Source organism: Liolophura sinensis, chromosome 13 (assembly GCF_032854445.1).
Source record: "Liolophura sinensis isolate JHLJ2023 chromosome 13, CUHK_Ljap_v2, whole genome shotgun sequence".
Taxonomy (NCBI): Eukaryota; Metazoa; Mollusca; class Polyplacophora; order Chitonida; family Chitonidae; genus Liolophura; species Liolophura sinensis.
The window spans coordinates 16,726,029-16,753,756 of record NC_088307.1 but is presented as its reverse complement, the minus strand read 5'-3'; the positions used below and the strand labels follow the sequence as shown (position 1 = coordinate 16,753,756).

Sequence of the window (27,728 nt, the reverse complement as noted above, 5' to 3'; positions counted from 1 at the left end):
CTTTTTCTATAGGACCATTCAAATATGAATAATCAGATTAATTTATCTGATTGGTGTTTTACGCCGTACTCAAGAATATTTCGCTTGTACAATGTTGGCCAGTATATTATGGTGGGTGGAAACCGGGCAGAGCCCCGGGGGAAACCCACGACCATCTGCAGGTTGGAATATAGTCGCATTTAAAGACTTTGACTAATAATATTTGGGTCAAAGCTGTAAGTACACCAAATTACTTTCACAATAATAAATAGCCTTGCCCTATTCGCAGAAACCCACTGAGTATGTATATAGAATAACTAATTGGTGTGTCGATAGCCGATACCAGAACAACAAGTAACGGCCATACCAATAGATCTAAACACACACATGTATAGTCTGTCTTGGTACAAGCTACTAGACAATGAAGGGTAACTCAAGCATTATAAGCAGAACATAAAATTGGGCACAGAGCCTGTCCCCCCCCCCCCCCCCCCCCCACCCCCAGCCTTGGCTGGGTAAAAAATGTATCTAGGATGAACACCAGCAAGAACTGCCTAAAGGAAATGTGTTACCATATGTTTATGCTATTTGAGTTACACAAGTTTTCTAGATATCCACTCTGGATTTTTAGTTACTGGAAATTTTATACAATTTGTTGATATTAAATATAAAAACAATCACAACCCATCTTGCTATTTTCTGAGCAAGGTCAAACAAATCTTTTAGGTGGGGTCTGAAAAAAAAAAAAAAAAAAAAAAAATAAGTGTCACTGGTATACTTTATAACGTGAATGGTCAGCCTGGTATCTCACAAGTGGGCTTCGAAAATCACGTAAACGGGATGTCAGTGTCACTGCTGGCATGAATTGGACTAAATGTAAACAAAACACAACCAGGAAAAAAAACCCCCAACAAAACAAAGCCAACAAAGAGATAAGCACTTTTACAATAGTGTGACAAGAAGATAAAAGACATGGACACACTGATCTAAACCAAATATACATGTACATCATATATTTGGACGAAAACCTTATAACATAAAGCATACAAACGTACATTGCACTGGACATTAAAGCCAAACAAAGCAAAAACCTTAACACTATATACAGGCAACATAGGCAGGACAACAAACTTTATAGCCTACAAGGCCAATTCTTTACGTCAACAAAATAACTAAAGACACTGTTACATTCGTGTAATTATATGCCATTGCGGGATATATCCACACAGATAATGCCAATGGTGTGCAACAAAGCAGTTAATCCAAGCAGAGTAAAACGCTAAAATAATGCTCGTAAAAAAGAGAAACATTGAAAGTGTATAAAGGTGCTCTAGTTTCATGTAAACAGAAAACGTTTAGTCAGTTCAATGCCAATGCCAGGTACAAGTTTAGCTGTAAGATGAATTGTGGATATGTGGTGTTGAAAGTTCATCGGTTGACTTGGCTTCAGTGTTTTCGTTCAGGATTACCATGATTACTGCCTTCCGGTTTTTTTTTGTCAGCAGAGGGAAAACTGAGCTAAGAAGTAAGATCCCTACGTAGACACAGATGCACATGTACCACAGTGACTACCTATCCAACTTTTGTTATTCTGCTAGACATATTTGCTAAGGTACGCTAGATCAACAGGCCTGTGTTCAGGGGTCTACTTGTATAATACCGATGGCACTATTGCATGGTAGGAAATTCAGCAAGACAGTCATGCCCGAGCTGAATAAAATAATCCTCAATAAATAACAAGATTACAAATCCTCTCCATGTACAAGGACTTTGGTTTGTGAAAGTTTTATGCATACTCACATGCTGATGTACTGAAATATACCAATTAAAACCCTCTACACCATGGGATGTTATTTCACTTCCGATGCCCTCTTTGGGCATTCCAGTCAAACCAATTCCAAACAAATTAACATAATTTCGATATGCCCTTCATTTCCTTCAAATTTTTTTCTTCCGTAGCAAATCTTCTTTTCATTTCCCAAGAGCTGCATGTATTTACAGTTGTTCAGTCTACTGTACATAATATACATGGGAGAATGTTCAAATGCCACTTAATCTTCAAGTGTCAACAACAAATGAAATGCCAATACTTACATCGAGTTGCGTTATCTGTGGTAAAATAACTGCGTACAATGTACAGATACAGTGGTTTACCTCGGGACATTAGATTACGATGTACCATTCACGATTAAAAGCAGTCATTCTGAAGCCCTGTAAATTTTAGCTTTTTTAAACTGCTAGCCATCCAACTTGAAGGGCAGCTATTTCTGAGAGAGAAGGACATGTAGCTGACACAACTAGACAGACTGAAGATTTGTAAGTTTGTACATTATGCGATTCTGACAACAACATGTGAGGACAGCAATTTAATCTGTATATTAATAACGTACAAAATCACTTACACATATCTTTTTCATATGTTTGGCATTTCACATGGGCCTAGTTAGCCATGTTCATAGCAACAGTCAAACCTTAACACCCCTTAGCAACCACCAAAAATGGGGAAGAAGGGAAAAGGACAGGAATTTCTTGAAAAAAATTCAAGCTGAACCAGGAGTTTTTTGATACACAATATTACCAACATGAAAGAAAGCTATACAAGTAGTCATTTGATATGACATAATTGGTTTCATCACAGACGTGTAAGACTGGTCCATTATTAACAGGCGGGGGGTCAAAGAGACAGCTCTGAACAGTCCATGCAAAGTCTGCTGTTTCATTTCACTCCCCTAGATAGCTCAGGATTCACTTTAAATCACAGGCCACAGTGTAGTCAACTTGCTCATTTCGTAACTAAGGCCATTTGAATGTTCAGCATCCCGCAAAGTTTCAGAGGATGTGCACACCTACTTCACACTGAAGGCCATTCCATTTTACTCCCTCTTGGAGTCTTCATACCTCTTGGCTGTTCCATCTCACTCTTTCACTTCATACCTCTTGGCTGTTCCATTTCACTCCCTCACGTCATACCTCTTGGCTGTCCCATTTCACTCCATATGACAAAGAAAGCTGTTCTATTCCAAGCATCCACATTTTATCCTTGTATATGCCATTTTGCCTGTCTCAAAGAAGTTAACACTTCTCTATCACCTTCATCTTTTCCTAATCCTTCCACAATGCACATACACATGGACCATTCTAATCCCATTAGCGGACAATGCCACAGTGAAGCTCTCCCACTTCACTCCACATATTCCATAGTTTTTATAAACTCTATAGCGGACGAGAACTGCATCCACCAGTATTGCTCCTCCCCGGCCAGACGATTCTCATAAAAACTATTCACGTACTGAATGGTAGAGAGGAGACCCGGAGGGTTGGCCTTGATGACCACGTATATCAACACGGGGATGAAGTCATCCGCAGCAGGTACAGACTTCTCATTGGCCAGACTCAGTAAATTCATTATGGTCGTCGAACAGCGAATCACACACTGAAGCTTGTCCTTAGGAGTCTGCAAAAATAAAAAACCCCCAGAGTTTTGGGATCAGAATGAATAATAAATGATGCGGTTTGGCCAGGTTTGGTGGTTTTGATCAAAATCTAAAACATCGTCTTATTTCAAACTCTTCCAGGCAAAGAAACCGCAAAAGTAAGCATCAGTAGATAGACAACTGAAAACTGCATCTGAAAATACCTTTACATAACATTCTTTGTGATTTTTTCTTTTCACTGAGTTGAATGCAGTGAAATGTTTAGATTGTATGGTGGGCTTTACGGACCATATTGATGTATGTATCTCTTCAATGAGATCACAGCGATTTCCCTCTGGTTCTAGAGCAGGTCATAACATTTAGCCCACATCAGACAAAATACTCTTGTTTCCATTGGTCAGCAGAGTTCACATAGGGAATTATGTACTTTCCCGTATCCTGCAGCCAATATCATATGTCTCTGCTGCCTAGGTAATTTCCCTTCGTTCAACCATGAAAAAAATGACACCACTCGTGTCCTTTACCAGTACATCGTCTTTCTGAACGGTATTAATGGGTCTCTGGCAGCAAAAATTCATTACACAGTTCCTCAGTGACAGGATATAGAAACATCAGGTCATCATGATTACTGACACCGTATATTTCCGTATCTTGTCACTGAGTAGCCATGTAACTAATGACACTTATTTTACGGGAAACTTTCCTCGGCTGACTTGAAGTATTGGGGCTTTCCATCATACCTGGATTCCATCATTGTAAGGCACATTAAGGAATGCTCTGAAAACTATTATTGAAGGGATTTTCTATTTTTGTTTGTCTTCAAAATGCAACAGACGATTTTTTGAAGTAAAACTGGATTATTAAGAGCTGAAATGCAAGTTTATGGTAGTTAAGCATCCATAAAATGGCTCTGTGACATTAAGCCACATGTCAGCCTGTTGGAGAGAAAATATAACATCATACATGTAGCTCTGAGGCAAAGGGACTGTACAGGTTTACCTTATAGGCGTTGATCATGAAGATTTCTCTCTGCGCGGCAGGCCAGGGACACTCGTGGTGGTACATGCGCGGGATCCTCATGTCCCGGTGGTTAGGGGTGATAATCTGAGCCAGCCGGCGGATATGCTTGTTCAGTATCCTGGTAACAGTCACACAAGACATTCATCACAATACTATCTTACAACATAACAGTCACACAAGACTTTCACCACAACACAATCTTACAACATAACAGTCACACAAGACTTCCACCACAACACCATCTTATAACATAACAGTCAAACAAGACTTTCACCACAACACAATCTTACAACATAACAGTCACACAAGACATTCACCACAACACAATCTTACAACATAACAGTCACACAAGACATTCACCACAACACAATCTTACAACATAACAGTCACACAAGACTTTCACCACAACACAATCTTACAACATAACAGTCACACAAGACATTCACCACAACACCCATCTTATAACATAAGTCAAACAAGACTTTCACCACAACACAATCTTACAACATAACAATCACACAAGACATTCACCACAACAAAATCTTACAGCATAACAGTCACACAAGACATTCACCACAACACAATCTTACAACATAACAGTCACACAAGACATTCACCACAACAAAACCTTACAGCATAACAGTCACACAAGACATTCCCCACAACACAATCTTATAACATAACAGTCACACAAGACATTCACCACAACAAAATCTTACAGATATAAAGGTACAGACACACACTGACAGCAGAATAACAAATTGCTCAAACCATTGTGTAATGCTTTGGATGTACCATACATGCTCATTTTGGCACGTTACTGACAATCTTTCCCACTTGTGAGGTACAGATATGCACACATTACTGGTGGAAGACATGTGGACTTCCAACCAAAGTATGACTGTACCATGGGCCATATCGGCCACATGAGTGGTGTCAACTGCTTATGGTAACCATAGCAACACAAGTATTGACAGCAGGGAAATCCACACATTCCTTGCCCCAGGCTAATCTGACACAGTGATCACAGTGAGTGACTGAATGGTGTTATGTCCAGCACTCAATTCTGACATGATAGCTGTTTCACTGAATTTTGTTTTTATAGAAAATGGTATGCCCTCTGAAAACCACTCACCTCTGGCAAGTAGCTAATTAACTTTTTTACACGAGACACAGAGTTTCACCTGCAGAGTGAGCACTATCTGTATACCATACTAACTGAAACTAGTAATCTTCCCAAAACTTCATGAAAGACCACACACAGGAGCGTTGATGACTGCTTTATACGGACTCAAGCTCCCAAAGAACATTGGAGGCAAAAAAATCAGAAACATTCCCTGTCCCACACCAAAGCCTGTTCTGTTTGGCAATTCATGATAGGCATGTCAAACTGAGCAGCCAAGGGCCCTTGCCCCATCATAAATGTATTACCGTGATGACAGGAGTAAGAGAGAGCTGAGAACTGCCTGGTGACTTACTGGTCCCTCAGTACGTCCCCGTCCCCGTTAGGAAACATGGCATGGCTGTAAATTCTGCTCATGATGAACCGCTCCAGGGTGAGACGAGCGTCCTCTAGCTGAGACTCACTGGCTGCTGTCAACACAACAAGGGGAGACAAATCAGGATATATGCATTCCAACGTAAACTACTTATTCTTTGCCATTCAAACACAAAGAGCAACACCCTATGTATACTAAATGTTAAAAAGAAAGACACATGTAACCACAACCAAAACAAAGAATTATACCTCAACAAAATTCATACACCGCATCTTTTTGTAATTTTATCTCATCCATCTCTTCCTTACCTTGCCACATGCCGTCTTTCTCCATGAACGAGTACAAGAACTGAAGAAATCTCTCTACCAGGTCAGTCTGTAACACAATTGAAGAATTTTCAAGTCAGTCTTGTTTTTTACAATATTTGTTTCATTTTGAGAGGACACCACACATGACCCCCTAATCCGGACACCTGGCTATTCATTCCTTACTCATTACTCCCCGTACTCAATGTTGTTACAATGCAAGGGTGAGAGTGAATATTTTCTATGGTAATCCACTGTACATAAACTGTAATTCTTCAACCTTTTCACATGTCTGCAAGGTGTATATTCAAGCATGTTCTGAAGGCATTAGTCTGTCTTGCCTGATAAAATTATCCTTTTTGCGAAACCCTGGAACTGGCCAATCCAACCCATGTAGTTTTCCTTCCAAGTGCGTAAAATGCAATGAAAAAGGCTGAGGAACTAGGGCAGATCTCACAAATTTGGATGCAAGTACGTGTAAACCCATGGCATCATTCAGTAACCTACTATAACTGAATGTCTTCACATATATTGCACCCACTCAAGTTCCATGGTAATGACTTTGCGTAGCGTGATGTACACGAACCTCAGAAGCACAACTATATGTACATGTACATCACCAGGGGTTGCTCGCAGACAGGGATCGGACACCTTCATGTAAGTTCATTGTAAATCACTTAAGATCTTGTACATGAAACCTGGGTATTATAAGCTACGATAGTTGTAACCTAAAATTAGAAATTACAACTGGCTCAATCCTGTTGTAAATATTCACAATCGCTCCAAAATGAACGATCAGTGCAAATACTTGCCTTAACTAGACTGCTGATGCATTACAATGCAGAACACTTTTCGAAAATGAAGGCAAGAAAAGTTGACTGGGTACATAGCCATGAACCCGGACCACCATTATGGATTCAAATTTGGAACGAATGAATGAATGAATGATTATGGCTTGAGTCAAACTTGGCTTACAATTGCCACGATCATAAAAAAATTTACAATCAGCAAACAATTCCTTTGTACAAGCAGCACAATTTATTTTTACAATCAACTGCAAACTCAACTGCAAGGTCTACATCTGATTGTAGCTCCGATCTCTTTGGGCAAAGCTGGCCCTGGCCTGTACCACATTACACACCTGGCTGTTCATTCGTATTTATGTAACCTAAGAATATCCTTAATGAGGAGATTCATATTTACAAATATACGCAATATTTCCTAAGTTGTACTGTTACCTTTTCATCTGAGACGGTGAGTTTCTGGAAATCTGACATGAACTTGAGTACAGCCTTCTCTTTGCTCTCAATGAAGAGTCTCACGCAGACGTTAGTGAAGTGTTTGTAGCAAACTTCCTTATCACTGCAAAATAAAATCACTTTCATTTTTGGAATACCTGCACATTTGACTACAATGTGACCTATTTAGGTTTATTTGAATATTTAATTAAAGTTCTAAGAGATCGTTTACTTACACAAGCACAACAGTGGTGGAAATTATTGCTGGTGGAAATACGCTCAAATAGGAAGCAGGATTCAATACGTACGCTGCTTTGAAAGCTACATTTCTCAAACAAATTATTTGTTGATTTTTATGCTGGATCCTGAATAATCTGATTGAACGGTTGTCTTTGTAAGGAGGCTTGACTACATACCGTTTGATCCTGCTGTGAAGTCTCTGTAGTTGTGAGAGAGAGAGCAGTAAGCCCTGGCGACACCTGACCAGGTAAGCTATGTAGGCTGATCTCACCCTGTACTCCTCCTGCAAAGCCTTCAGAAGCTTCTTACATCTGTGGCAAAATAAACACTTTATCAATATTCATTTATTTGATTTGCGCAGTTTTGCACAGTACTCAAGAATATTTCACTCCTACAACAGCCAGCATTATAGGGGGGAGGAAACCAGGAAGAGCCCGGGGGGGAAAACCACGACCATCCGCAGGTTACTGGCAAACCTTCCCATGTATGGCACTCCCTCAACACCCATATCAACCACCATTCTGAAAGTCCAATACATGTCCCATGCTGCGGGTTGTCATAATAGTAGCCATATAAAAGTGAACAACAGAGTGAGTGAGTGCTTGGGGTTTGACTTCCTGCTCAACAACTTTTCAGTCATATGATGACGAAGGAATCCTGAGGGTGTATGTAATGTACCTTCTTGTTGCAGGACGGATTTCCACCGCTCTTTTATCTAGTGTTGCTTCACTGAGACAACTTACCGAAAGCAAGTAAGCCATCCCGCCTGAGCCATTATACTGATACTGGTCAACCAGTCGTTGCACTATTCCCTTCATGCTGAACGCCAGGCGAGGAAGTTACAACTTCCTCTTTTAAAGTCTTAGGTGTGACTCGATCAAGAATTGATCCTGGATCTACCACTCCCGAAGTGGATGCTCTACCAATTGTGCTATCCAGGCCGATAATGAACAGAAAAAAACCCCCAAATTCACGTAAGTTTTCTACAAATGAACGAAATGGCCTGAAACTCAACCTTGATCTGAAATTTTCCATGGTGAAACCATGTACCAAATTTCAGTTTAATACAATGAACCGTTGTCAGAGTCTGTAAAACTGTTTTGTGACAAACTGATGAAAAGACAATATTAAGGTAGGCCTGCAGTCTCCTCTGAGTGCTGGTGAGGAATTAACAATGAGCCATTCCTGTAATCATACTTGCAAGATACTAAAATTTCTTACACAATAATGTTATAATGAAAGAGCACTTTTCTGGCAGTTCCACAGTTCAGCTGAAAATTGCATCACTTGTTTATAAATCTTTATCTCACAGTCAATGGATGCAATGAATATGCACCAAAAAAAAAAAAAAAAAAACCCCAACCTTTTCAAACAACTACGTGTGTGTATAAAGCTCTTTAGGACAATAGTACATGAGGACCTTATGTGACAAACTATTGTTAGGTACACAACTAGGTCACCTACCCTTGAGTGTCAAACAGTCTGGCGCAGCGAATAGCCTCGTGAAGCTGAGCTATCAGGTCTTTATCCTGAAGGTTGATCGCTTCGGCCAGCTGCATACGGAGCAGTTTCACCAGATCATTGTCGTGACGAGGGAGATCATGTTCTCGTGGACTGAGTTGCCCTCCACTGGGAAAGAGAAAGTCTGCAATGCACACGCCCATCTGGAAGTCTCCTGTGCTCAACACTAGTCTCAGCTTACGTTTAGCATCTTGGAAAGCGTAACAGTTTTCAATGTTGTTTGGATCATAAAATGGCGGATCATCCGTGTCGTCATCCTTGGTCATGTGACTCTTGTCCTTGCTCTGATTGGTCCCTTCCATGGCGTCATATTGTTGGGGTGAGCTTGTTCCATTTGTCACCTTTTTCCTGTACTTGTCTAGTATATCATCACTTGTCTCTGAAGAAATGAAACGTACATGTACAAATATAGTTTGATTCTTCTGTTTCTGCTCCCATGGACTACTGCATAAACACGTAGTTGTTCCAATATGTCATGTCATGGTCTGAAAATGGGTCAGGAAATTGAGCTAAATCCTTTTCTCATTAGATTAGCAAACATTACGGAAAAATACATGTCCCCTACCAGTTTTCAGTCATCAGAATAATAGCTACAGTGTACGTCGAAGTTTACCGCAGACCAAAAATGGCCATAACTCTGTTGAAAATGGACAAAACAAGCCGACATTCAAACTTGATCTGTAACTTGTCATGATGAAGCTATGAATCAAGGTTCAATTCAATACAACCATTTAAAAAAAAAAGATAAGACAAACTTACCAGTGACCATGATGGTAGGCTCATCGCGACCAGGTATGTACACTTTACTGTCAAACTCACCCGCCTCACCTGAAGCCTGGTTCAGTACACTGTCCACTGTAATTGAGGGCAGAGAACTTAAACATTCTTTGTGGACGGATTTGCAAGTTCATTGTAGAACGGTATACGTGTACAGCTCCACCAGTCACTGACATGAATATTCATGTTATTAATAAAGCTATTAACGTAAGGCAAATGAGATGTGCCATTTCTGGCCTTTACAGAAAGTGTCCATGTACAAAGACAAGGAGGTGGAGTTACATGGTAACCACCCTGTTACATGGTAACCATCAAGTCACATGGTAACCACCCAGTCACATTATGGCCAACCAGTCCTGCTTCATTGCTCTAACTTCTCAGTGCTGAGCACCAAGCAAAGGAGCAACAAGTACCATTTTGATATATTTATTTATTTATTTGATTGGTGTTTTACGCCGTACTCAAGAATATTTCACTTATACGACAGCGGCCAGCATTATGGTGGGAGGAAACCGGGCAGAGCCCGGGGGAAACCCACGACCATCCTCAGGCTGCTGGCAGACCTAGTACCATTTTGAAGTCATTGGTATAACTTGATCTGGGTTTGATCCCAATTCTCCTGATTTTAAGGCAGATTCTCTAATGATTAGACCACTGTAGCAGGCCTACAGAAAGTGTGGGTTACATGTATCGGACTTCTGAAAAATATCACAAAAAAATGTTGCTTTCTTGCAGTTAACAAATCAGAGAACCTAACTTACATCACAGACATCCACAGATAATAAAGTTGTCGTAAAACCTCTCATATACAATAAAGATAATCCATGATAAAAATATTGATTGCAATCAGCAGGCTTATTTAATCCCTACTTCAAAATTCAATAGAATATGACAGAGCTGGATTTGAACCGTCAAACTCCCTGGTACGTGGCTAGGGTACACTCTGAACTTTATAACCCCTGAAGGAATGGCACCTACCATCATCTCTATCTATCTTTGAGCCCTTCTTCTTCATGCCTGAAAACAAGAAACCACAAAAATTAAGTTATAATCATTTTATTTCAACATTCATCTAGGAAACATTACAAGTGTGTCAATGAAGTCAAAATGTCACACCCATGCATACACTACAAGCATGCACTGCTAAAGGTTCCCATCAAAATGTGTGGCAATGTTATCTGAAAAGACCAGTCTTATCTCAGTGAAAGGTCTGTGGCAACTGGTGACAAAAGTCATTGTCATACTTGGTAGGCAGACAGACTGTGTATTTTGTGTTGAGGAATCAAATGTGAAAACCCACATTGCTCAAGTTTCACAGCTACAAAATTTAAATCATCGATAATGCCCTGTGACAGAATGATATACACAGAAACAGGAAATTTTCCCCAGCTATCCATAAAGGAAGGAACTAATCAGCTTAGACCGCAAGAACATCAGCTTCTAATGCAGTGTTTCTCTGAGCTCTACGTCATTTGTCAGGATGATACAGTGAGCTTTTCTCATCATAAACACAGTACTGCCTGGGAATGGTCATACCCAACTGTACAGGACGTGAAAGGCCGACTTGTGAAGATTGGCTAAATTAATTCATTTCTTCAAATGCAATCAAAACAACTGTTTACACCTAAAAATAGTCTGTGTACATCTATGAATGTATTCCTGCCACAAAGTGTCTTGGGAATTTTCAGGTAGCTTTGTTTTAACAAGGCCAATCAAAAAACACACTGTTCACACGCTAAGCTATAGTAAGAACTGAAATTCTAATGCTGGTCTTCTTTCACCAAGTTTGTTGATTTATCTTTTGATTGTTGATTCTCTACCTACTGCTGGTAAAAACTAAAACATTTGATGGGGAATTCATGTAGCCCTGGTGGCATTGCGGGCGAAAAGCTGTGGACTATGTGTGAATACAGGGCGTTCACAACTGTAGGCTGCACAATAAACTGGTTTTGACAATGATTCTAACAGCATGTTAATATTGCTTATCGTACAATTCTTTCTCACCTTTTCCAATCTTTTCTTTGACCTTGTTCAAAAACCCGCCCTTCTTCCGTTTGCCGTGTTCCGAGCTGTACTCTATGTCCAAGGAATCCTGATGAAGAATATTTAGCCTGATTTTAATACATATAAAATCTGAATGTTACTCAAGTCTTCCTTCTCACTTGACATACAAATAAATATTTTCACCTGATTGGTCAAATTAGACAAGTTTTATACGACAAATCGACACCTTTGGATAAAACTGTTAATGTCCAAATCCAATCTTATTTTAAAAAAACCCAAATCCTCCAACAAATATTCTAAAACTGTGACCAACCTTTTCATCAGATTTCTGTGAAATTGTTTCGGCTCTTGGGCTGCTACCAGACAGGTCATTCAAATTGGCAGAATGTGTGGATTGGCTACTGCCACTGCTGTCCCGCCTCCTTCTCACCCTATCTTCTTGATTGACAGTGATGAAGTCTTGACCTTCAGTTAATGGAACTCCATTTCCTTGCCTGGCAGGAAGTAGAATGCCCTGTCTTTCAATCTGACCACTCGCATTACAGTCTGCCATGATTACTGACTTCATGCTGGCCTGAGAGCTACGGTTACTTGAAGTATGAGCAGGTCCTGTCTCTAAGGGGGTGTGGCTACTACTTGTGCCTGGACCCTCAAGAAGGTCAGCATCATCATCTGTCGATGGAGACAATGGGTCAAACATGGCCAAGGAGGCTGAAAGCCGTTTCGCATCAAGCTTTGTATTTTGTTGTTCGGAGAGTTTCACTGAATCAGCAGACAGAACATCTGCTGAGGGAGAAGTCACAGCAAAATAGTCTTCTACAGGTGTATCAGCTACTAGTATGCCAGAGTCAGTCTGCGCCAGGCGTTCCAAGTCAAAATTATGTTTTCTGACTTTGGCATCCACTTTCTCCCCCTCTGGGCTCTCGTACCCCAGATCCGGAGAGGCAGTGCCAATATCTGAGTCTGTCGTTTCCCCCATGATCTGAATTTTGGGCCGCGCCCCCTGATACATGTACCTCTGCTCCTGTCTGGTGGCTTGATTATGCCGGGGTGCAGGTGAACTATCTTCCATGGCTGCCAGTAAATTCGTGACCTTTCCCTCGGCAGTTTTCAAACTGTCTGACTGTCGTTTACTGATGGTGAATGGAGTGCTAGACTTGAGCTGGTAGTTTTGGACGATATCGGAGACGCTGTGTTGTCGTCTCTCCATAGTGAAATCGTCCCGGTCATAGTCTACCCCAGTTTTCAGGGCAGTGGCTGGGTCAGAGATACATGCCCTTGGTAGGACTCTCTTCTTCCTGTAGATAGCTTCACCCCCTCCAACAGCCCCCAAGCTGTCTAACAGACGATCCTCAGAGGGACTCTGACCCCCTACAGAAACACACATGGGATAATATCTAATAAACAAAGCATGCATTCTTCTCTTTAGACATAAATCCCTTCAATTCTACACAAACCCTCCTGGTTTTACAGCAGTGGTTAGCTTAAGCATTTCGAATTCACTGTGCAATTTGCTTGTTTGACCTTCACATATAGTTTTGATCAACCGATCCAAAAACAAATGCTTAGGTATTGGATCAAAATTCTCAAAATTACAGATCTAACAGACAAAAGAGATCAGAAATGTTTTGAAATCACCTTAAGGCCGCACATTTAAACCCCTGACATGAGCCAAAAATTTTAAGCATACCTAAATCTGAACTCAACTTACACACTGCAACCAGTAAAATTAAACCTTATTTGTGGAACTGGCCAATTTCATTACTATATCTGAAACTACTGTGTTCGACCTATAAAAATGCATTTTTATAAAGGCCTTAAAATAGTACCACTTTTAAAGCCTACACTGTGCCGATGAAGGAGCCCTGTGTGGGAAGATGCTGATAACGCTTACCTGAAGCTTGAGGTGTGTCTTCTTTGTTCTCGTCGCCTTGGTTATCCTCCGAGTCCAGCACATCCAGATCGCGATCATCTTCACCTGGGCGAGACCTCTCCTCCACGCTGCTGATGTCATCCTGATATAAACACACACATAAGTAAATCCTCCACAAGTTGTTTTAGAAACCACACTATACACTGATTAATCTTTCGACACTTTTTCAAAGGTTATATCCGAGAAAAGGTGCAATCAATAGTACTTCTAACTTAGCGTAAAACCTTAGCTCAAATTTTAGACAGACGAAAATTCACATTTTCTACAGTATCTGAAATAAATAAACACTTATACAAGCTTAAAAGCAATGTAAATTGATTCTAATTAGATCAATTTTCTGCCTCTCATATACATACAGGAGTACATTAAGCAACTGCTTGCTTCTCAATGAGAATCTATCAGCTTTGTTCTTTATTCTTAATTTCAATGCTTGATAATGCCAAGCCACCAAAAATCCTGATTTTCCATGTTTTAAATCATGATATATGTAGAGCCCTGAGTTTACACTGTTCCAGGTCAGTAAGAAGTTCTGACTGTTTATCGTCGGTGTCGCTGGCCAGAACATCAGTGCTCCAGGCACTCTCACTGGCTGTCTCAGACACCTCCCCGGCAGGCTACCGAAGACAACACACCGAAGGTTCAATATTTCAGATATCAGTCTACAGTGATACAGTTTTTGAGTTACGTCCTTATGCAATTACGTCGTCAAGAGTGTGACGTCCTACTGGAAAATGACATTGGCCTCTTTATGGCACGGTGGGGCTGTCTGCATACCTTTTAAATATGTCAGTAATCTTATTTATTTATTTAATTTGTATTTTACACCACACTCAAGAATATTTCGCCTATACGCTGGCGGCCAGCATTATGGAGGGAGGAAACCGGGGTAATCACATTTAGATAAAGCTGCTGACAGAATATCATTTTGCAATACTGGCAACCCCAAACCACAACTAATCCTGCTGAAGTAGTTATCTACATTCAATATACCACAAAATGTCAAAACGAGCACACTGACACCAGCATGCTGTGAAGCAATATTGTCATGTCACCAAGGTAGGCAGCTCTGTGTCTTGTAACGTAACCTGTTGAAACCTGGACATCGCTCCCTTCAATCTTTATCTTGAAATCTTACTTCTGACATTGTTATTTTCCTGACGTATGTCGGGCTAAACCCGGCATAACCTGACATATGTCAGGCTAAACCTGGCATAACCCGACATATGTCAGGCTAAACCCGGCATAACCTGACACATGTCAGGCTAAACCTGGCATAACCCGACATATGTTAGGCTAAACCGGCATAACCTGACACATGTTAGGCTAAACCCGGATTATTGCACTGATATAGCCCGACATAACCTGACATATGTCGGGCTATATCAGTGCAATAATTCTTTCAACCTTTTCAACGACCACTGCGGCCAATATTCTGAAACTTTCTGAGGGAACTATGAGGTTTAGAGAAATAAGCTGCAACATTTTAAGAAGACTGCATCTTTATCAACGCAAACAAAATCATTTTTGGTGTCATTTCATAATAACTGTATGCATAAATTCCACTTGAAAAAAGTGCTTTAGACGTTGAAAATGTTGAAGATTCACAGTATACCGACTTATGTGACACCAGACTGATTTACACACCGATAACCACTCCCGTCAAATATGCTTGCATTTGAACAGGAAAATGGGACTTTCAATAAATATCAAGTATTCTAACTGGCTGATTTATTATTTTTAGTGGACATTATTCTAATTATTATTATTATTATTATTATTGTCTATTCATACTCCCATAACTTCAGCATTTGTGTATTTATGATCCAACAAGTTTTCATTATTCAGCGTACTGACTGAATTCACATGTTCACACGCTTTCATTTTCCAGTGACAATGCTTTAACTAAAGTCCACACACGTATAATATTTATGCCTTTCTGATATACATGTATCATCACTCAAAACTGTACACCACACAGGCCCAGTTCAAAGTCATATATGCTACCCAATCAAAAAGTGAATAGATCCTTGGTCCAGCCCATATGTCTTGATTGACATACATTATATTAAACTGCTCTGACAACTGGCCGATTGCAAGACATACAATCCAAATAATCCTCAATAGAAGCTTGTTCTCTGCAGTCTGAGGGTACTGACCTCTGGGAGCAGGTTCTGCCGGACTATCTCCTCCGTGACCTCTTCTAACCTCTCCATCTGATTTGATTCTGGAGGTTCAGAGTCACTGGCCAGTACATCTGTACTCCAGGTCTCACTCACTGTAGACTTAGCCTCATCTCCTACAAACAAAAGCATTAATCGTGTTAACTTCTTAATGAGAACAAAACTGTAATGGGTTTCGCTTTTCTTAACACAACAACATGTGTTTGGAAAAGGATCTGTAAGCAAAATTCAATAAATCACAAAAAGTTACATACCTATTGTGAAGGACTCTTCAACAGGCAAGAGAAAATCTTAAATGATAAATTTTCAGAGCATTTTGATGACTTTGTTTTACTGCTCTTCATTATTTATCAGCCCTAGTTAAGAATATTTAATATACTATCGTGGATAGTATATACAATAACAACTGTATGTATTTATGTCCCACTTCTTCAGAATTTTCAAATATAACGGAGGTCAGTTTTCTGGGTGCAGAAAACCGCAGATCTCAGGCTTTCCCACACGTGATGTCTGTGTATAACTGCACCCCATATTTGTAACGAGGCCAGGAATGACACAAAACATCTTGGGTGTCCTGTCGATTCAAAGGCAAGAACCTTTAACCACTACACCACAGTATACTCCCTGTAGTCCAAAGTATCAACAAAAACACCACACAGTGAGGATGACTATACTGAAAGCAGTTCCCTACAGAAAACTTTGACAATTTTTTTTTAAACTCACTTTCAAGCTCTGGTCGGATTTCGAACTTCCCAAATCGATCAGTGACGTCTTCTCTGTTTGACTTCTGGACGGTCTCAGGCAGATCTGGGGCTCGTCTGTCCTCCACGCTCTCAGCCTGAGACAGGGGCGTGTCTCTGCCGCTGATATTAGGGGTGCCCCGACCACTCACGTTGGCCGAGAGCATGTCCGAGAAGTTATCGTTGTCATTCTCCAGGTCCACGGAGCCCACAGAGTGGCTGGAGGCCGCCTCAGATATTGCCTCCGGAATATCACTTGTGTTCCCTTTAATAAGCAATGGATTAACTGATTAGCGTCATTAGAAGTATTAATACCTTTATAACAAGCAGTTATTCTTCATATAGTTATATCTGTTCACTGATGTTTGTCATGTTTATGACCTAAGTGTACAATCAGCTAATTCTGATAGGTACCTATAGATTCCTGGTCAGGTGAAGATTCAGAAATTCCACTAACATAAAACACTGTGTACAATAAGCTAATTCTGATGGGTACCTATAGATTCCTGGTCAGGTGAAGATTCAGAAATTCCACTAACATAAAACACAGTGTACAATAAGCTAATTCTGATGGGTACCTATAGATTTCTGGTCAGGTGAAGATTCAGAAATTCCACTAACATAAAACACAGTGTACAATAAGCTAATTCTGACGGGTACCTATAGATTTCTGGTCAGGTGAAGATTCAGAAATACCACTAACATAAAACACAGTGTACAATCAGCTAATTCTGACGGGTACCTATAGATTCCTGGTCAGGTGAAGATTCAGAAATACCACTAACATAAAACACAGTGTACAATAAGCTAATTCTGATGGGTACCTATAGATTTCTGGTCATGTGAAGATTCAGAAATACCACTAACATAAAACACAGTGTACAATCAGCTAATTCTGATGGGTACATATAGATTCCTGGTCAGGTGAAGATTCAGAAATACCACTAACATAAAACACAGTGTACAATCAGCTAATTCTGATGGGTACCTATAGATTTCTGGTCATGTGAAGATTCAGAAATACCACTAACATAAAACACAGTGTACAATCAGCTAATTCTGATGGGTACATATAGATTCCTGGTCATGTGAAGATTCAGAAATACCACTAACATAAAACACAGTGTACAATCAGCTAATTCTGACGGGTACCTATAGATTCCTGGTCAGGTGAAGATTCAGAAATTCCACTAACATAAAACACAGTGTACAATCAGCTAATTCTGATGGGTACCTATAGATTCCTGGTCAGGTGAAGATTCAGAAATTCCACTAACATAAAACACAGTGTACAATCAGCTAATTCTGATGGGTACCTATAGATTTCTGGTCAGGTGAAGATTCAGAAATTCCACTAACATAAAACACAGTGTACAATCAGCTAATTCTGATGGGTACCTATAGATTTCTGGTCATGTGAAGATTCAGAAATACCACTAACATAAAACACAGTGTACAATCAGCACATTTTGATGGGTACCTATAGATTCCTGGTCATGTGACAGTGAAAACCTCGTCCTTTTCTCCTGTGTTTCCTGGCCAGGTACATTGATGTCATAACTCAGGACACCCTGGTATTTCACTCTCCGTCTACGTGTCTCATTCTCCAAGGACAAAACCTGACAAAAAATGTTCAATTAAAAATTCCCATGAGCCTACATAATTCACTCTCCAGCATGATCTGATCTTTCAAAACTTGACCATTTGATGCTTAAAAAATCAACAATGATTGGCAAAATGTACTTTTTCTAACCCCAAAAACCCAACAAAACAGGCAATGTTTCAGGTACACATGTACATTCATACATATCATGCAGCTAAAGAAAAATAAAAAAAAATGACTGCAAAAACAGAAAGTTTTCTTCTGCAAGTGTTCAACTGAATGTGTGGCAAATAGTTTGTGTAAACACTGTCAGGACGGAGAATTTTTGCTGTAATGATAACTGCTGACCTCCACATACCTTCTGTTCAGACAGCATCCCTGGACAGTCAAAGTTCTGCCCAAAGGAGATAACTAAGACCTCTTCTGGCTGCTTGGGCGCTGACGTCATCTCTGGGTCTGCAATGTCCTCAGACGGAGGACTGGTCGTGTCATCAGCAGGGCTGTGAGATGGACGCTTCTTCAGACCTGAGGGGAGCAGACTCATTTTCAAAATGGATTCATTAACTTAATTTCTACATAGCCTTATTAACTAACTTCCCGTTAACTAGCTAACTAATATGAAAGGTTACTGTGAAAATGTGGATGAATTCCTTTCGTTACACAGCTGAAAAAAAAAAAAAAAAACTGTTGTTGAGAAAGTTTGAAACTGGCACAGTATGACTGTCTTAGCTTACATTTGGTGGCAAGGCTACCGAAGAGCCCGCCTCTAGGAGACACATGAATGCAAAACCGAAATCATAAATTTGGTAATTTATGGTAATTAATATGCACACAGAGCATCAGCGATGGAATATCCCCCTGAAGTCATGCTTTATATGCATGTAAAAGTTCAGGTCAATACATACAATAAGTCAGGCATTCAGTAATTTACAGCACTTAATATGTATTCACCAAATCAACAAAGGAATATCCCCCTCATGTTATTCTGTTCTGCATATGTTTGAATCCTGATCTCAATATTTGCAGTATTTTTTAAGACACCACCCCTAACATTTTGTTTAACATTGCTTTCCCTATTATTGGGTGCCGACGCTCAGGGTATGACATAAACTAAACCAGCACTTTGCACAGGGGAGCTAAAAATCAGTTTAAAATCGGCATCTACATGTTCACGTTTACTGGGATTGAACTCTTATATGTGGCTGATACTTTTCCAGAAATTCTTCACAGGAACTGGTACATGTAATCTATATAACATGCACATGATGTACAATGGTTTTGAGATCAAACTATTTTGCTGATGAAGGTAATAAAGACTTTCTGTATCATTTGACTAGTAAAAAATGTTTGTTGACATTAATGTACTAATCATTTTTGAGGTTTTAGGAGGAATATTTGCATGTTGCAGGCCCAAACATACGGGCAGGGAGATCCCTGCATGAGAGTAATTCACAGTGACAAAGCAAACTACTCACTTCTCAATGTCTTCTTCTGCATGTTCGGTGTGCCTGGTGGAGTCTGACTAGGCGTCGACGTTTGGGAGTTCAAGAAGGGGAGAGTGTTAGGCAGAGAAGACAACAACTCCTCAAGCTGCTTCTTCTCAGCTCCAACTTCCTCCAGCAAAGGGACGGCACTTCGTAAATATGTGATCTGAGGGAAGAGAGCAATATTTATTTATTTATTTATTTGATTGGTGTTTTACGCTGTACTCAAGAATACTTCACTTATACGACGGCGGCCAGCATTATGGTGGGATTAACCCACTTTGTAAACTTTTACATTGTCTTTAGGAGCAAAGAAATTCTTATCAATTTTTACAGAGAAACATTTTTTTTCTAAAGTTTAAAAGCTGATTTTAGTAAAGTTGGTCTAATAATAGATTTATATAATTTCTTCTGAGGCTGTATGAGTCCTGTGGGAGTTTACTAACTGTTAGAGATGTTAGTTCAGGCAGGTAAGCTCACCAGGTGAGACAGCTGAGTTTGTGTGATGAGGACAGCGGCTCTGCTGTATGGCTGTGCCTGTCCCCTGAGGGCAGCTCCATCGTTGTCCCGTCTAGCATGGCATCCAGCACATTTGACATACAGCCCTGTCAACACAGCGGGGCAAGTATGAACAACTGTGTAAGTCATTTACAAGTCATGCCAGTACCAAATATGCCAACATGAGAAATAATTCAGAGGCAGAAATTCTGCAAAGTATTCATGCATTTCGTATCACATGTTCACTATCAGAGCATGTAAACAGAATGGTCAACAATATGAAATGTGGAAAACTGGAAGTAAGTGATGGTTACAACAAGTAGATGTGAATGTATCACCTAAGCTTCAAGAAAAAGAAAAAAAAAAAGAAAAAAAGTTACATACATGTATCCTTAGCTTTACTGACATAATTAAACTTGTCTACATGTACCTAGATTTCACCAAGCGAAAAACATAGCGCATACTAAACATATGTGTAGTTAAATTCATCATATTTATGCATGTAACAGCAAAAACCATTTAAAAAGAAAACATCCAACAGTGACACATAAATATATTCAAACGTTCACAGCTTAATTTAATCCTGCTATCATGAGTCAATTTGGACCTAGGGAATTCCCCTGGAATCTGAGCCTACTCTCACCTTATCAAATCTGCCGTAGAGGTCACGGACTTTAGGGGTCGATATCTTCCCATCTGGAGATGGCCAACAACTGGATGATCTGGGCAATCTGCATCAAGTTGTGACGTGCTATGTGACTTATGGGGACATCTGATGTGATCCCGTAGGGTTCAGGGTCACAAATGGCAGGGCAAATAAACAAACCAAAGACAAGATCGGCACACGTGGACCGAATGTCCGCTAGCCCTACACGCTCAGATTTCGACAGGCAGTGAAATACCTGTGACACAATCCATATAAGACTAGAAGGAAAACAGTGCAAGTTGTTCTTAATGGACTGCACGAACCTCATTGATAAGCTCACGAGCTTGTCCACAATAAACTTTCTGTAGGTTGCCAGCTTCGTTTTGTACTCGTCAGTGCCTGCCTGTCCGAATCGTTTTATTCGCTCAGTGGGTGGAAAGCGAATCACAGCTTTGTCAGGGTCGATATCATAAAACCACTCATCCTCCATGAGCAGTCTCATGACGGGCTCATGAAGGGCTGCTGTCAAAAATAGCTTCGCTGGAAACAGATTGTCAAAAAACTGCTTGAAAACTAGGCTGAAACTACACGTTCCCTTTCGTATGAGTCGTCTTGGGTCCATGTGATTAGACACCTGTAGTTCCAAGAGTGTCTTCAAAAGCTGAAGGGCAAAGGTCTCATCTTCCTGCATGACACAGTTTGCATATATGGAAGACATGCTAATCCGGACTAGACTCTGAGCAACATCATATCTGTCTTTCTCGCAACAGGCAATGCAACGCGCTAGAAGCTTTGGCGACTCGCGCAAGACCTTCAGGAATTCCCCGTATTTAGTATCGTGATAGCTCAAATATTTATAACTATCCACAAAGCTGACATAGTCCAACTGGTTGATGCGCCCGCAGCACTCCGCAGGTGTGGCGTCTTGAGACGACCGAATTAATGCATCTAGGATTGACCTCTGTTGCTTAGCCAGCCAGGGCAGAATGATACATATCCTCTGCCACTTTCTTCACATCTTCATTAAGCCTCTGGAGATTCTCTCTTTCTGTGTTGACGTACAGTCGCTCTTGCCGTAAGTGGCAGGCCAGCTCCAGGATGTCCATGCTTAGAGCCATGGCTGCACTTCTCTTAGGAAAACCAGCCGTTAGAAGAGAGCTATATCAAAATGTCAAAACAGAGAAATTCCTTGTTTTTTTTTCACATCTTTTCTTTCCAACATGTAGAGACTGCAAAACACAAGAGAAAGAGCTTATAAATTTTAGTTCTCCAGTAAGTTGATGTTTTTACACATTCAGTCATCCAACTGAATACTCACATCCAAGAGAAAATGTACAACTGGCAGCCATTCTTTGTAATTGTGAAAAGAGAAACAGGAGGTTTTTCACACAATGAAAACAGCATATAAATCAAATACATATCCCTTACTCACACAAGCTCTGAGAATACAAATCCTGTAGTGTATACAAAGGACACATAAAAATATGAACACCGACAATTCAAAAGCTGCCATTTCCTGTTAGTCATCAGCAATTCGTTGAATTTACTATGATACATCAAAGCGTTCATTCAGTTATGCATGGGGGTGGCAACTCGCAATAAAAAGACAGGTGATGAGTTCCACTCATAAACTATAACTGTACATGATCAATCTCAGCATTCATTCAGTTACACATGGGGGTGGCAACTCACAATAAAAAGACAGGTGATGAGTTCCACTCATAAACTATAACTGTACATGATCAATCTCAGCCAAAAATAGCATATTTGCGGTATTAAACAGGATTCTCTCATAGGGACCATCCTAAAAAAAACATGGCTGCTTCACCTAACCTATTTAAATCCTGTCTGGATAATTGGGGCAGGCTGGTTGGGATTTTTAGTTTTTGGTTTCTGTTTCACACTATCAATAAAATTTTGCACTTAAGGGTAGCTTGCACTGGGAATGAAGAAATAAAATTATTTTTTGGTGAAAAGCTCAATGAAAACATTGGAGTGAGGCCTTTTCTGCCAGTCAGCTAAGGTTACACAAAATCAGAAGGCAGCATATTTTTAAAGACGGACTTGTCAACCATAAAACCACCACTTCATATCATGGAATAGTTTCACAACAATACATAAACAAAAAATGATAACAAACAGGTTTATTCTGAGCTCTGAAGGTACCTATCCCCCTGACCAGATCATCAAGGAGTTGGGCCCCATCTACAACAAAACTGAAGGTTCTGATCCCCAACTTTACAGGTGACATTGTAACCCCGCATAAACACATTTTATAAACTGCAACTCAAAATGATGGCTTCTGAAAGCTTTTAAGTCTGTGAATGAAGAAAATTTGTATGAAAACTTAAATTTTTGTCGGTAAACCGTCATGTTTTTGTTTAATTTATTTGTTAGATTAAATACACCTTGACATATTTGGAGGCCCACTAGTTTGGGAGCTCAAATGTTTTCCGGAAGTAAAATGACTCTAGATATGGCCCTGGGAGTGGTTAACTTCCACCACCACAAAACAAGGACAAAAAAGCAAGTAAACAAATAAAACAAGGACCCTCATCAGCCTAGAAAACATCTACCCCTGAGAACGTGACAGCTTCTGGTCTCTGAGGTAATATTTCGGTTAGGGTTTAATCCTGTGGGGTTGCTTAATCATCATGTGGCATTTCAGCCCATTAATGATATTACCCTACAAAAACCATGTGGACGCCCACAATGACATAAAAATTTGACCACAAAAGAAAAGTGCTAAAATTAGCATTTTCCCAGCAGGATATCATCCTTCCTTCCAAACACCTCTAATAGCACCTTTTTAAAATCATTAGAACTCCCGGAAAAAAGAGCAACTTAGTCATGGATGAAATTTCAGGTCATTTAGGGTACTTATAAACCTTAGCCCTCTGCGAATCTTATACTTCAGGGGCACACTACTAACTTATTTATTTGTTTGATTGGACGCCATACTCAAAAATATATTACCTATACCAGTTTAGCCAGGATCCTGGTGGGAGGAAACCCATGATCACCCACTGGTTGCTGGAAGACAGACTACTTTATACAGACGCAAATACTGAAACTTCCGGATCATACTGTTACACTATATGGACATGCAGAATATGACCTGGACTCGCAGGTTAGATGTAAGACTAAGACTTTCCACACGGAAGATTCTCAGCTGACTTAATTGTTCAAATAGTTTCATAATTCAGGGCTCTATCTGTACTTATTGTCTAACTATGACCTAGTAAATGTCGAACTGAAACATAAAACCATCAGTCACTCTACAATTGATTCTAGCAATTACTACATGAAGGCTGATGCTCTTTCAACTCATCTCCTCTAACACACATGTATAATGAACTTTACAAATAAGCCCATAACACACATGTACATGAAAGCTTTCTTTAAACACCTTACATAAATATGTACTAGTGCACTTCACATGTATAGTACATGCATGCAATATAAATCTATCTATCTATCTATCTATATATATATATGTATATGTATATATGGCATTAAGGAATCTACTATAAATGCAAAACACTGGTTTCTACACTGTACTTCCAAAAATCTCACCAAATAGCAGACAGTTCCACTGGGCTGACACAAATGTTTCCTTTCCAGATATGAGCTACCTGTACCTGAAACCTTGGCCTTTTAGTTCAGCAATCCGATAGGCTGTTAACCAGTGATGTAGATCGCAGGCTTGAATTCAGTTGTTTTTATTCTTGATGGTTTGTCTGCGCCTTTCAGTCCAGTAGTTTGCCAAAGGCTAATGAAGGATTTCGGTTTACACCGTACACTTCTCTTTCCTTATAAACCAATACGCAGATCTGACTACTGTTGTGATTGTAGAGAATACATCACAGATTTTGGCCAAAAAACCCATATAACAAATACAGACTGTTGATCAAATCAAATTTTTTCCATTTTCCAAGAAAGGCAAACTGCAGATTCATAACTGTACTATCCACAGTCTTAAAATAATAGTAAGTTTTAAAGAAGTTATAAAGTGACCCTCATTATGTATTTCAAAATCACTGGTATGGTCTCTTTGAATGCAAATTTTGCATTATAGCCTTAAACATCACCAATAAAATTATTATATTTTAGTTATTTTCATCCACTTTAAAGGGTCCATCAAAGTCTCCTTAGCGCTGTACCCTCTATAAAATGTAAGACTTTTAATCACATAGCATTCCTGCATGACAAAGAGTCTGTAACCTAGAAACCAAATCAAGGTACTATTTTGAGCTACTACAGGAATGGAAAGTAGTATTATAAAAGAATATAGTCTTAGTCAGGCCTTACTGCGGAGTAAAATGAATCTGTTCTCCACATGCATCAGTTCAGTCCTAAGTTTACACTGATAAGAGCCAATGTCAGCTGATGTATATCTATTCAGATGTACACATGTACCTGTCACAGGCAGGCAAGTGTCTGAATGAACACGAGCTGATCTCTGATACATGACACGGTAAGCCACCACTAAAACAAGAAAATATACAGGCCAAGAATTCTGCGTAGTACCACAGATAAGTTTAATGTAACATACAAGTAATGTAAACTCTGAAAGACGAAAAAGTGATGATTGCAAAATAAAATGTTGAAATAAAGTCACACTGACGTTTTTCAGAGTTATACTATTTGTGTATGGACACTGCACCATACTGAAGGTTTGGCTAGTTGCAAAGAGGTAACAGCTACAAGTGTTCCAATGCAGAATTCTGCCTAGTGTGTCGTATTTATCAAAGAAGCCTATGTTCTGCATGATTCCATCAAACCAGAGCAGCACCTGCATCCTCAACTGTCCCTTGTTGTTCTACATACTATTCAAGCACTTACCACTAAGAGAAATCCCACTGATAAATCCACCGAATTGACTTTATGCAAGGTACCAGACAAAAATACAACGCTTGTACGCAGACGGGGCAAAATATCGTCTGACAAATTTGATAATTTTTCACAACGTAACTGTCCTGTCTGTGCAACTCAAATCAGATATTTGCAACTGAAGGCTTGGTTTGTACTTGTTATTTTAAAATCTTAAAAGCAGGAGTGCTTTTGCTGCACAGAACAGAGCTTTAAATAAATTATCCAGGTGAAAGTCATGTATCGAGGCTGATAAGGTAGGCATTTTGATTAATAAATTAAGGCACAAGAAGCCTGCAATCTGGCTTTTAAATAATTATAAAAATGTGACCTACAGCTTAACATTTTTACATAAACAGCACTCAGACTGAAGCAAAACAAGCTTTCGAGCAGTATATTGGTTCTGGGCAGAATGCTCGAACTAAAAGCCAAAACCGAATCAAAGAAATATGTCCTTAACACAATTTAAAGCCCAGCGAAATGAAAGCGAATCCCAGAAAAGTATTACATATGAGTATGATTCATTTAAACATAGGGGTTGACTTAATCCACAATTGTTATAGATAGTTGATGGTGTGATGGTGATGCAGAAGTTCTTTTGCGCATGTAAATCAGAGTAAAAAGTGAAGATAATGCCAAAAGTAAGCGTGTAAATGGGATATATCTTGGCAGGATTGGTTTTGTTTGAAGAAATCACAGGCAAAATATCCTTCTTGGGAATTATAATACATTGTCACTCCTGAAGCTGCGCCACTCGAATCTACATCTATATGTATGAAACTTGATGTCTAGTCCTTTCAAGTAGGCTACTTTCAAAAATTTATTCTCCTATTATTTTATTTATATATTTGCATGTGTGTACTTGTATGTAGAAGTCACATCACAAGTCATCATACTTAGTTAACAATAAGCATTTTCCTATGCAATGGAGGACCATCTTCTTTATCCAAACTGTTTGTTACTGAGGTGATCAAGTGGTCTCTAGCTTGTGATCTATCTTACAGAATATATATATATATATATATATATATATATATATATATATATATATGATTGGAAATGATTTACGAGGGCAATATTTATGGCATTCAACCTTCACAGTGCAATATTCTATTTATCATTTATAATTTTGACAAGGCCTATAATCATCACATCATCTCCTTGAGCTCATATTCATATAATCAGGGCATATGGGAGTGAAATATAAAAATGGAAAAACAAAATGTGATACTAAAATGTAATGACAAAACTGATATCTAACGTGAAGCAACATTTTCATTAAAAGTTTTAACAGTGTAGTAGATCTTGACATTTCGCAAATAATTGATTCTGTATATATAACAAAAATTATATGGTCGTATGGCGTTCCCACCCTACTTACGAATCTGTCCTATAACAAAACTGTCGTAAGTTTTACTTTTTACGGTTTGAAACGTAGTCTATTTCGAGGGGGAGGAACCCCCGTATTGAACTACAACAACAACGGCAAGGTAAACAGACTGTTCGGGGAGGTGACTCAAACTAGGGTTTGTGACCATAAAAGAGGTCAACAAGAAGACATCATCTTGTTATCATGGCGCAGAAATATGACCAAATCATAACTTCTCATTACTAACCTGATGTTTACAGAGACTCACAGTTTAAATCCAGTCATTGTGATGTTTCTTTTCGCACCTTGACATCAGATTGACAGCCATTTTGCCAGCTTGATCCGCGCATACATACATCTGCGCATGCCTGGGACCACTTTCCGTT

General features: G+C 39.6%; 1 protein-coding gene across 1 annotated transcript; it reads right to left on the bottom strand.

The window, feature by feature from the left end:
* Window positions 1–740: 740 nt before the first annotated feature.
* LOC135480922 (GTPase-activating protein and VPS9 domain-containing protein 1-like) lies at window positions 741–27,674 on the bottom strand. The gene is given in 24 exon segments (XM_064760853.1): window positions 741–3,433; window positions 4,413–4,551; window positions 5,912–6,026; window positions 6,241–6,307; window positions 7,476–7,599; window positions 7,892–8,026; window positions 9,180–9,615; window positions 9,996–10,091; window positions 10,992–11,030; window positions 12,018–12,105; window positions 12,331–13,388; window positions 13,912–14,032; window positions 14,445–14,564; window positions 16,107–16,246; window positions 16,854–17,135; window positions 18,351–18,489; window positions 18,832–18,998; window positions 19,949–20,123; window positions 20,438–20,484; window positions 20,487–20,562; window positions 21,099–21,140; window positions 21,142–22,080; window positions 22,082–22,330; window positions 27,590–27,674. Coding segments are annotated over 23 exon segments (4,956 nt in total). The 5' UTR covers window positions 22,220–22,330; window positions 27,590–27,674; the 3' UTR covers window positions 741–3,160.
* Window positions 27,675–27,728: the final 54 nt, after the last annotated feature.